A 12,970-nucleotide genomic window follows, 5' to 3' on the forward strand; every position below is an offset into this window, starting at 1 on the left:
TCAATATGGAGGCTGTAATGACAATATATTGTTGTAACAGTATCGCAATATTTGTCAATGTATCGTATCACCACTCTTGTATCGGGATATGAATCGTATCAGGCAATATACAGCCCCAGCTATTATACTAAAAGCAACATTAAAAAAGTGCCTTGTATTGAGAACAGTTGATGATAGGCAAGAAATACTATGCCAGCTTCTGCACCTTTAAGAGACACACACCATTTGCATGCTCTCTTGAGGCACAGCAGCCTCTGAGGAGTCTCGTGTTTCTTGTGTGATGGAGGGCGAGTGTTTTTCCTTTCTTTCACATGGTGTGACTTTTAAAAATTGATCCTATTTGTTCAAATGCACTTTCATATTTAGCAAGAAAACAAAAGGGTTGTGCGTACTGGCGAGCCGTTTCAACTTCAAGAGCGTGGAAAGAAAAAAATGAAAACTGGCAGCGGCGTGACTTTTTTTTATTTCGGGTGTAATGTTTTAATAGAAAACAGATGGCTACAGATGCTGGGGCCCGACGTCGGTGGTAACCTTTAATATTAGAGAGAGATGTTTGCTGTCAATATTGCAATAAACTCCCTTTCATCTCACTTTGGTGTTCGAGAGTTTCAGGTTCGCGTTGAAATGAAAACCAACGGACTCGGAAAAGTGAGCAGGGAGAGGGGATGATTTACTGTTAGTTTCCAAATCAATTCCTCCTCATTGTGAACCTTGCGGATTATTCTGTTATTTATAGTTTGTGAGAGGCAGCTCGCGCCGTCGCCATGCCGGAATACAGGAACCTGTATTCTGATGGAAAGTGATACTAAAATAATGAGTGAAGGAGGAAGAGAAAGAGAAGGAACGAGAGAAAAGGAAGGAGGCCAAAGAGATAAAGAACATTTTTTTTCCCGATTGTTTGTTTGCTTTTTTGTTTACTCTTAATGTCAGCAGCGTCTGAGTCGAGTGATTGCCATCGTGCCACGTCTTGGCATTTAAGCCACCCTCTTCAAATACGTGCATTTTGAAATGCAAATCCAGTTGGGTGTGCGGGGAGTTTTGAAGTAGACACACATCTTCGCCTCTCTACTTTGGACTGGCAAGAGGGTCTGGGATCAAAATTCTGCGACAAACAATGTAGAAAACCAGCTGACACCACTGTTGGATTGGTTGCTTTTTCTATCCACCCACGGAGAAAAGTGAGAAAATATCATTCACCAACCAACCTCCCCCCCTTCTCCATCTCTCTTACGTTACAGTTATTTAAACATCAATAGCCATTCGTCATCTTTAGAACACACTCTTTCGCGTATTGATGTTTGTATATGATCATTACTTTTGGTCCTGCGCAGTTCGCGAAGACTGCGTCGGCCTCAATAGGATCCAATACTGCAAGCTCTGCATTCAAACCCCCAACTCACACACAAAAAAAAGCCAATATATGGTCCCCCAAGACATTCAGTAAAACCATCTCAGTCTTCAGGAACATTCGAGTGGAGTCAAACTGTTTAGTTATAGTGATTTTGACTCAGGTCAATTCCTAAAGGTTGCTTTTTTCTGTCTTTACACGTTTACATCTCACTTCTTCAGTTGGCTTTTTCCTGTCTAGTTCAACCACCACTCTTCTTCTCTTCATTTGACTATTTTTCAGCCACAGAAATCTTGCTGTCGTTTTACTCGACTTTTTTTTTTCTCCTATTTCAACAGTCTAGCGTTTTTTCTAGGCAGAATGGTTATACTGCCTCTCCATCTTGTTCTTGGTTTGCCACTTGGTCTGTCCCTCGCCTGACTCTGAACATGCCTGGGAAACCTCAAATATAAAGACAGGTGGAAAGACGCCTCACAGGTAAACACAAGTCAGTTAACCTGAAAAACTGCTTCAGGCTGACCATTGCGAAGAGAGTCTTAGCGCAAAGTTAAAATCCACTGCTCATGGAGGAAAAGTAAGATAGTAGCTTCTACAGGTGTAAAAAAAAAAAATATTGCTACACTCAAATATCGCGATACTTGATGAGTGTGATATTGGCCAGACTTTTTAAAGTCGGATATAACAGTATTTAATACATAGATATATGGATATTCGGCTGCATTTGTGACATATATATACATAATAATAACATTTTCTTTTTGTACGCTGGAGCTCTTAAACTCAATAAACTGACTTATATCTGATTTCCCTCCCTAAAATGATGGCTATTGTTACAATATATTGTTCCAACAGTATTGTAATATATCATACTGTATCGTATCACCACGCCTGTATCGTGATACGTATCGTATCACAAGAAACCAACAATACACAGCAGTAGTAGTTTTCAGATTTGGATTACTTTTGTCTTTTTTGGAAACTTCTTATTTCATTTCATCTTTGTAGGTATGGATTATAGTAAGATAATAAATCAGGTGTAAGAAACCTACATCATTTCTTAAAAGCTTTTACCCCATCGGTAAAAAAAAAACTTTAGTACAGTATCTGTTGTCTTCAGGGTTGAAGTGGGAATTTCACCAATTGAGGGTCAATAGTTATAAACCAAAAAAAAAAAAAATCAATTCATTCAATTGTGAAACTGAATGTTTTCATCAGCATATGTTTTTTTAGGGACGCGGTTAAAAATGTGTGGATTCTGGTGAGTGCGGAGTCTAAAGTTCATTGCAAGTTAGTGCTTGCGTGTTGTGCCCAAGCCTCCATCCACAGATAATGAGCCTGGAAGAAGACGGAAAAAAAAAAAAAAAGATGAAAGGAAAACAGAAAAGGGATGGACGGGAGGTGGAGAGGGGAGGCAGGACAATAAACTGTGAGAAAAATCAATCGAATTATTTAAATGAAAAGTTGTGTTCTGTTCGCACGCGAGGACGCCAAGTTCTTTTTGGGCATTTCTGATGCAGCCGTCCAGTCGCAGCAAATGAGTCGCATCTTTGGACGGGAAGCAAACAAGAAGAGGGGTGGCAGAGGAAGGGAGTTGGGAGGGGGGGGGATGGATTGAGGGGAAGAAGGAGGAGGATGAGAAGAAGTGGGGGGGAGGTGTGGAGGGGCACAGAAATAAACCCTTTTCCCATCTGATGAGCAGCTTGTCCATAATTCTGAATCCTCATTTCTTGCCAAGTCTGCTTCCTGATACAGAAACACGATAAGTGCAGATTTGTTGAAAAGATTTGTTCATCTTGTTCTCCCCTTTCTTGAGGCCTTCGAGCGCGGCATCCTTCAAAGTTGCACCTCGTGAGAAATGGTGAAAAAAAAAAAGAAAAAAGTCTGCCACACACACAAAAGTACGGAAGGATTCATCTTGTCAGTGTCCAATAGCGGACAGATGATGCAGCCATCTTGAGATCGTTTGTCATCTGTCGGGCGGTGTTGACCTTGCAACAAACGCCGGGCCGTGGCACTGATATCATCTTTTACAGCAAGAGGAGTGAGGCGGGGAGGAGAGAGGGGGCGCCGTTGTTTTCAATAATAAAGACAACATTTATGTCTCCAATTTGCGCTGCCAGTTAAAAGCGGCACAAACATGGAAATCCATTACGGAATGCTTCTTAAAAGTGTGACCAATCCTTGTTCAGTCAATTAGAGTCTGGAGACGGAGAATATGATGTTTGTCTGTTTAGCCCCCCAACGCATACAGATCAGCCTGGATTTGATGATGGGAAGAGAGATGGAGAAGAGATGGAAGGACGGATGGGCAGCGGCAGCCGCCAAGCTCTGCTTATCTCCTTTCTTCTCTGGGTGCTTTCCCTCTGACGTACCCCTCCCCTTCTACGTACAAAAGCATTAATGTGCACAGCTATGTGATTTGCCATTGTTCTGTGTTTAAAAGCTTAAAGAGGGACGCTGCTTGTGTAACTGGCAGAGTTAGTGGTGCACGGCAGTGTCCAAAAAAGCCTGTACTTCAAGTTGCGAGCTGAAAAAAATAGGCCACATAAAAAGGGGGGTAATAGAAAAGCAGTTAATAAGCACCAATACCCCAGAAAGAGCAGGGATATGGCTTCACATTAAAACAGATTTATCTTAAAGTATGGTGTTAATCCCTCCAGTTTTAATCCCCCCTTTTCCTCTTTCTTCACGCAACATTTTTCCAGCCTAAAAAAAAAAAAAAAAAAAAATACTATAAACCATAAACTTCTTACCATTTTGGAAACTGGCAAAAGCGGAGAGGCCTGAGTTTACAAGGATTCCTGGCCAGTGATTCACCGACTCATCCCTCTCACAACAGATTATTCAACGAAAGAGGAAGTGGAGCGAAGGACACAAAGGACAAAAGGGAAAAAAAAAAAAAAGAGCAAATTTGTTTGCCCTAACCCAGATGACGATAATTGTGACGGTGGGAGATGGCGGAGGGTGTCGCCGCAGTTTCTCCCTTGTTGTTGGCAAGGCTGTCTCGATAGACAATAGAGAATGGACAGTGAGTCACTCACTTAAGGTTCGGATGTAGCGCAAGTCAAGCGACACGCTCACGGTAAACAGAATGGTCAACTGTCGTTTGAAATTCGCCAGAAAATCCTCTTCTAGCTGTAAAAGGAAGTGGAGATGTGACTGTTCTAGCATGTGGATATACAGGTCCAAGTCATGGTATGCAAGACTCTTTTTTTCCTCCACACGGGACTGGGACCGTTGGTCACCCAAGTTTAACAAAATCCAAAAATATATTTTTTTTTTTTTTTTTTTTAAGTATCACGATATTTGAGTGTAGCAATATATATATATATATATATATATATATATATATATATATATATATATATATATATATATATATATATATATATATATATATAAATTTTTATTTATTCATTTATTTATTTTTATTTTATTTATTTATTTATTTATTAGTTTTTTTGTCTACACAGCCCCACACTCGGATATCACTTATATACCTGTATATATCACTTCATTGTCTAAAACAACTTATCAGATGAATGAAAACAAGATTCCTAAAGACACCAGTAGCATCTCAGCAGAAGCAAACTTTTATATGAAAAACAAACAAGAACAATAAACAAAACAAGGCCATTTGATTCATAACAGGAAGTTTTCTGTGTCATAGCAAAATACTGGACTAGATCTGTTCATTCACCAGAACTGAAATATCAAGTGAAAATATCCAAAAAACCTTTTGGGGCCTTTAAAAGATAGCGTTCTTATTTGGTTTGTTTTCACTTGACCGACACAGATTTGAAGTTTGGAGTCATGTGTTTCAGCCCCTTTTATGAAACCAAAAGAGAGGACCTTTGACACCAGGGATTAAGTCTAACATCGAAGACTCTGTCGTGGGAAGAATGGTGGGGGGAAAAAGAAATGGCCTCTGCATAATCTCCTCACATCTTGTCATCTTGCCCTGTACATATGTGTCTGTCCACAGCAGCAAGCTTGTGAAGAAGAAGAAGGCATGTGGGTGTTGAAAGACCCCAGCAAAGATCATGAATATTTCATTCATATTTTGTGTGTGTGTGTGTCGTCGGAAAACAGGTTGGACTCTCCGTCTCCTTTCCCAAACCAACAAAGCCCACATTGTCACATGCGAACTTTGCAGATCCTGAATAATTTCAGCGCTAGGCACAGACAATATTGAAACGATACAACAGGGCTCATATGACGGCTTTATGGAAGACACATTCAGAGGGGTGAAAGAAAAAAGAAATGGCGGTTCTTTTGCTAACAGTTCGAGATGAGGATCAGGGGCCAGTTATTAGCTCAGCTGTGGAACAAAGAGTTTCAGTGTTGGAGGGAAGATTAGGGCTGAGCCAGTTACTGTACCTTTCAAAAAGCAACATGTAACCATATCTGTTTTAAAAGGACGATTCATATTACTGTGAATGCATGAGAAAACCTGTTCCCATCCCTGCGAACCAGGAAACTCTAATCCGGCCCGTAATGACCCTCAATTGCAGGCCTGGCCTTTTGTGCAGACGGGGGGAAAACAGCCCATTTTAAGAAAGACGGCGATATTAATTGTTGTTTGTAATGATGTAAAACAGCTTCTGACAGCACAGTGGCGCGTATTGTGCTCGGCGGCGGCCACTCTGGGCTTGTTGCTGGGGTGCAGACAAGGGTGGTACACAACAAAAATTAGGTTATATTTGAAGTCATATATTAACCAGATTAAAATGGATCTGCTGGTTGACCAGGAGTGATGGGAAGAGGGGGCAGAACATGAAGGAACCTTTTGCTGGGCTGGAAATAATCTGACTGTTGACCTTTTTCTTGAAAACATTTCACATTTATTGCAAAATATAAGTGATCTATTTCACTCATAATCCTAATCCTCTTATTTTGCTTTTAAATATTGGTATTTCTTTCCCTAAATCCAGTCTCATGACATTTCTATTATTTTGTTTTTCACATGATAAACAACTTAAACCACTTCCAATTTTCTCTTATTTATAAACTATGAAACATATATTACAAATAAGTAATAATAATAAATAAGCGTAATAAGTTAAGTTTCATTCTCAACTTAATTAAAAAAAATAAATAAATAAATAAAAATCATTCTCTTCATATGAGAATATATATATATATATATATATATATATATATATATATATATATATATATTTTTAGAGATAGAGAGAATATACATATTTTATTATTGTACGAGTGTAATGTGAATCTAATAATAATGATATTTAAATGTTGCTATATTATAAATGTTTTAAATCTCATGTTTGTTTTTCCTATTTTGTAATGTGAGCAAACAATAAAAACAGCTCTATATTCTTGCCAAAATTGGGCCGCAGGACCATCAAATATTCATGACTGACGGGGCGGATGCAGGATAGAGAGACTAAATGCTAAATTCATCACACGCCATAGTAAGTTTCACACCCGAGAAGTACCTTGCAGTTTTTCAGAACGCAGCATGGCCACCTTTCAATGTCCAAAACGTGCGATTTCTGACCCACGTCAACACAAGCGGTGACTCCTTCATGAGACCTTTTCAGATGGAGCGACCGCCATAATCTGATGGGTGGCGAAATATGATCATGTGTTTGACGGCGGTGAGTGAGTCTGAGCGAAAACAGACGAGCGGCCTGTGCCCTCGCCCTTGCTCCACCAGGTAACCTCCCTAATCCAGATTAGGTCCCCGTAATTCCAACGAGCAAGTGTTCCGCACCGCCCTTGTTCGGGAAAACAACGTCGCTGTTTAAAAGCTGGGGTTTACAACATCGGCGTTTACACCCATCTTTGCCTCGGAATTAAGTTCATTTTGGTTCATTTATTCGCCGCGACGCTCGCGATTCTTACGCCCCCCGCATTCCTCATCTCGCCTTCTCCTCCGCTCTCCTTTCAACTTTTTGTTTATTTAACTCTTATTTATTTGTCTGCCAGCTCTTTTTTGAAGTGGGAATCAAACATGTTCTTAGCGACTGGTCGGGATCATCCTTCCCGACAGGGAAGTAATGCGCGCTCATTTGTCCTTAATTGCCACAGAGCTTTTCAAACACGCCGACTTGCTGCCGATGCACCTGCGTGTGTGTATATATCATTTTTGTTTTTATTAGTATCGCGGCACGCTTCCATTGATGTGGAATAACAGAGGAAATAAAAGTTGACATAGTTTCTTCTTTTCCATACCCCCCCCCCAAACTCCCTGTTTCCCTCCAACTCTGCACTTGCTCTCTGTTGTTTTTTATATATCTGTGTTTTTTCCTTGAAGTTGCGCCGGCATTGTCTCATTATGTGTCGACGAGCTGCGTAAGTGTAGTTATTATGCCTGTGTGTGTGTCTGTGCCTGCCGGTGCTCCTCACTCTCCCTCCCTCTCTCTCTCTGCGCCTGTTTCTCGACTGTCTCTCCCTGGGAGGATGAGGAGCTTTATGAGTACAACTCCTCGGAGGCGTCCTCCTCACATCTCCGGGGCGCCTGGGGATGAGAACGTTGCATTCTTAAGAGGAGCAACTCAAACTGAACAAAGTCTACAGGAGTCGGCGAAGAAAAGAAACAAACAGCAAACTAACGAGACGGAAAGCAGAGATCATGTCAAATATATGGGGTTGGAAGGCCAATTTATAAGCCATTGTTTCATGTCTCGCGAGATTGGACTGGGACGCTGCCGAAGCAGACTTGCATATAGACATAAAAGTGTTCCGTCTGAGCGCAAACACAAATATCTTGGATATGAATGTGATCTCCAGCTCGCTGCAGCCACTCACGGATCCCACGCTGTCTCCGCTTCCTGCCTCCATAATAATGAATAGAATAATTGTCAGTTAACTTTGCTATCACGCCGCATTCATCTCCATTTCCTTTTTAACTTGATACTGCCCTTCAATGAAATGTCCTGCGCTCGCAGGAAATGTGGCCAAGATCATAGAAGGTGTTGGCAGAGTGCAGGAGAGAGAGAGCAGAAAATGCTTTTTATCACATCTGAGGAGTCGGGAAGAGGGGAAAAAGGGAGCGACAGGTGCCTTCTTTAAGACGGCTATTGCACTTCATTGCCCTTTGAGGACAACACTATTTGCACTTTTGGGTGACGGTGATAATTCACTGCAGCGCGAAGACGTGGTTTTTAACAGGATGAAAGAATCTTAGATTGAGAAGTGTCAGGCAATTTCTCTTATTTTAAGCATGGACTTCTCATTTTTTATTCTGGTTTTGACTTCTCACAAAAATCTTATCTCAAGCGTAATAATTTTTTTACCTCGTAAAACAAGATATTTTACATCGCTGCGCCTGCGTCATCTAAATAAAACTTTTTCCTTCATTCAAGTGTTTATCATTGCTCTTAGTTCCGAGCATGTTCAGATGTTTTACGCTTAAATTTAGTACACTGTAGCGATCCAGGCTGCCTCTGGAGCAAAGGATTATGGGAGCATGGTTAAAGTGTAGCCAGGATAGGTGTTGTGTGATTATGTGAATGATCTGTCTTGTTATTCTTCGGGATGGTTGTGTCGCGTGTTCATGTTGGCCTCTCTGTCATGTTTGTCGGATATCTGTGGAGAGAACATGTGTTCTGTTACATCATGCCAGTCTACGTTTGAGTGTTTTAACTTGTTTTTTGATGTCCAATTTTTGCAGTATGTTTTATTTAAAAACACTTATTTTATAATGTGGAAATATGCTCCAGATTTACTTTATTTTGCCTAAACAAAAGAGACATTTCCCCTTTATTTTGGCATTCATTGTCTTGTTTCTAGTCTTGATACAGAGACTCATTTTTTAAATAATGTATATTTGAATCTAGTTTCAATAGCTCACTCTCAGGCTAATTTCAAGTACTTCCTCAGCATATGGCGCTTATTTCTAGGTTTCACCATAGAATTATTATTTTTAGTGCTGAGCTTGTTTAAAGAAGACTTGTCAAGAGAAAATATCTCAATGCACGGACAGATAATTTCACTAAAATGAAGCACTTTTATTGTCTTTTATTATTAAATTTTAAATTTGGAGTACACATTTTTTGCAGTGTATATATTTGATTTGCACCCTGTTCAGTCATCTCACCACTACAGAGATGCTCAACTAGCGCCGACGACAGACGGCCTAATCTCCAGAGGAGTCCATGGCCTTCAGCGACAAAAGGAGAAGGGAAAGAGTGTGGGAAAGTAGATGGGCGTGCTTGAAGAAGAGCGTATATTACACTGGAAAAAAAGTGTGGTTGGTATTTTTCTTTAAAAGTGTGTACACCACAAAGACGGCACTAGGAGAAGACGTGAATTACTGCCTTGTTTGAGAGTAAATGTAAACACATAAACACGCCATAGTTCTCACTATCAATGCTCAGTCTGAGGGCCTAAGTCAATCTAGTACTTTTACCAGCATGAATCCACCAGATAACCCGATCCATACCCGCATAAGATTAGAACCAGACGTTTCGGCAAACTTCGCCATCAGCAAAGACTCACCATCCTAAAAAAAAAAAAGGTTTATTGGTTTTTATTTTAATGTCTGGGAGCACTTGGGTGTGTCTGGTGCGAGGTAGATGCTTGGAGAGGAAAGTCTTATTGGCAAGTGCTTTACTGTAACATTAGTTTTAGAGACAGATGAAGTATTGTAGGCAAGACCACATCAACCCAGAACAAGACATTATCAAGACTGGGGAGTAACCAGCCCGAAACAAGACCAAGATACTTGGAGGTCGAGACCGAGGTGAGACATTTGGAGGTCGAGAGCAAGACAAAACCAAGACCAACATGAAAACTCTCAGGCAGCAAGGCCACTTCATATTTGCTATAGAATTTGGGGAAGATTCCAGGAGTTGCTTCAAGCAAACTGCAAAACATTATTGATTTTGAACTGAGAAATTATGATCAGTCGAAAATATACATCGAAAAAAAGCACCTGTTCCTGCGCCATGTCACTTCTAAAATAAAAGAATAACATCTATTGAAACTTGACTATGGAAGTCAAACAGAGGCGGAACAAAGGTTTGTCAGCATCACACAATAGAGGTCTCAGGTGTATAGTTATATAGCAGGGTATGTCCTTGTTGTCGCATTGTAGAGACGTCTTCACTGAACAGAACTGGGAAGGAAATAAGACTGAGATCGCAGCCAAGCTGATGAGAGGAGCTGTACGAGTGCCAGAAAGTGTAGCTGCTCATCTGGTGTTCTTTTAGAATCTCTCTGACATAATGTGAGTGGAGCTCCGCGAGAAAATACACTTTTAGTTATTCAGACCCGTCTGCTGAAGACATGAATGAGTGTGAAAGGCCAGTACTTGTCTCGAATTTTCAAGCTGAAACCTTTAAGTAGTAATCCCGTCCGCACGACGATGCTTTTTACGGGAACAGGTTCGCAGAAAGTTGAGGCTGTGAGGAAGAGAATTCACAAAATGTGGTTCTTCTCAGTTGTTGGTTCTCTAAAGGACAGAAAAATGCAGTCTATTAAGGGACAATACTTCTTACCAGGGGGACAAGAACGTACACTTCCCTCGACTCCCCCCAAAAAATTCATGTCATGGTTGGAGTTGTCAAAATGCCATCGTTTTATTTTCTGAAATATATTCAGCTGGGGCCATGAGACAGAATATAAGTGTGCGTGGGGTCAAGTGCCCAAAGGTGGTGATGTGTTTGTGAAAGAAACATTCCAACCATTTCGATAAAAAGACACGCAAGACTGAGAAAATGACTCAATAAGCCACTGCAGATTTATTTACAACCACATCTGGACAGTCGAACCAGTGACCTTCGAGTGAGCGACGCCATCCAACAAAGGACCCAATGTCCCACACAACAATTCTAAAAAGTATGTCAGTGTATTTCTGTTTTTTTTTCCAGAATGAAAAAAAAAAATTCTGAAACTTAGTCCACATTTGCACTGAACAAGTTCCTCTTCAGTACCATATGATTTACTGCCATGAGATGATTTAGCTTACTGTAATATGCTAGTATCGTGAGAAACTGTTCTTGTTGTGTGGCTATTAATGTGCACGTGTGTAGAGCCCGCCGTTCTTAACTTAAACCAGTGAAGGCTAGAATCAGTTCAGACTCGCCAACTATTGAACAAACCTGCCGCGAGGGTTCATTTTTGACGGCGTTTCACACGCAGCACACGAGCACGGATATTACTATAATTAAAATGACCCGCACTTTACCCTGTGTACATGTATTAGAATGCATCTGTCTCTTCATCTACGAACATGTAATTGAGTTTGTGCGGCTGAATATGATGCGCCTTTCACACTGAACACACACAAACTCTTTTTTTTTCTTTTCTACTTAACCACTTATATTTGAGCCACATGCAATTGGAAAAAAAATAATACAAATAATAATAATATTTTTTTTTCTATATTATACATATAGATTGTTTAGAGATATTGAAACATAACTTAATAAAAACAATAAAAAATAAGAAGCATCTACAATATATAACTAAATTAAAATGATTGAAAAAACAATAATATAAGACACAACAGTCCTTGAATGTTCTACTCTGGTAAAAATCACCTAGCGCCTCACCTTTTTTGGTGTAAACCAGTTTACTAGCAGTACTTCACTTCTGCATCCACAAACCCAGTCCTGCCTGTCAATCACAGCCTCCAGCGTCACGTCTCTACACTTAACGTATTAAATGAACGAGGGAGTTGAGGTAATGTAAGTAATATGACATGAAGACCAGTGTTGGCGAGCGGTCGTGGCATGTCCGCCGCCGTTTGAATAATGTAATACTTCACGTTTGATAATGCGCGGCTATAGATAGGTCTGTGCTGTAGCCAGGTATCGATTGTGCCGAGCACATCTACAGTACAGCAAATGGTGCGGCTTCATATCAATCTCTGCGTTCTGTACATGTGGGTAAGCAGATACGATACGGCAGATTGCGGCGGCGACCCGGCGAGCGACGGCTGCTCTTAATGACATTTATTGATAAATCCAATTCCTGCTTCGGCTGTTTAGGCAGGTGCAGTTTCACAGCACAGAGGTGTGAATGTATTGTGTATCCGTCATATGTCAGAGTGCAAGTAGATTCATCTGCGTTACCCCCTCCCCGCCGCCCTCCTCCTCTGGGCATACTAATGAAGAGACGGCCACTCCAGACGTGCCGTGCGTGCCCTACAATGGCTCCCGCAGATTCATGGGAGAATTTCAATATTAATGATTTATGCCGTATTTGCATGCAAACCTAATGCAAACCCACTCCAGATAATCACATTTTGCCAGGTCTGAATTGAGTTTTACGGACATCTTGGCTACCCCCGTCGTTGCTGCCCACCAAATAACTGTGGAATCTGCGGCGCGTGCTCTTCACACTGCGGGTGACCCCTAGCACAAGGGCTTTACAAGTGGTCACTTGAAGAGGCCCGGTAATAGCCTCTGTTTTACTATGAAAGAAGTGCTTCTAGGCTACGCAGTAACACCGAATTCATGTAATAGCATCTCCTGCGCGGTTGATGGAAGAGGGACAATTATAAAATATGACGGTTTGTGATCGGCTTTGACGCCAATGTCTGCAAACTATTACATTGAAAATAATGCCACCAAAACTTAAGTACACTTGGATACATATCCATGTCCATTAGCTCCCATAGTACAGGCTAGCCAAGCAAGAAAAACT

The 12,970-nt window shown here is 40.9% G+C and overlaps 1 protein-coding gene across 2 annotated transcripts in view; it reads right to left on the reverse strand.

Annotated features, from left to right (window-relative positions):
- Positions 1-12,970, reverse strand: part of znf536 (zinc finger protein 536) — a 209,773-nt gene that overhangs the window by 28,892 nt on the left and 167,911 nt on the right. The window contains exon 9 of one of the 2 annotated variants that reach the window (XM_053882298.1): positions 6,627-7,835. The exons of the other annotated variant lie outside the window; for it this stretch is intronic. Within the exon in view, the coding sequence (XP_053738273.1) occupies positions 7,819-7,835 (17 nt within the window). The 3' untranslated portion in view covers positions 6,627-7,818. Of the gene's footprint in view, positions 1-6,626; positions 7,836-12,970 lie in introns of those variants that run through there. 2 annotated transcript variants of the gene reach the window in all.

Source organism: Synchiropus splendidus, chromosome 1 (genome assembly GCF_027744825.2).
Source record: "Synchiropus splendidus isolate RoL2022-P1 chromosome 1, RoL_Sspl_1.0, whole genome shotgun sequence".
Taxonomy (NCBI): domain Eukaryota; kingdom Metazoa; phylum Chordata; class Actinopteri; order Syngnathiformes; family Callionymidae; genus Synchiropus; species Synchiropus splendidus.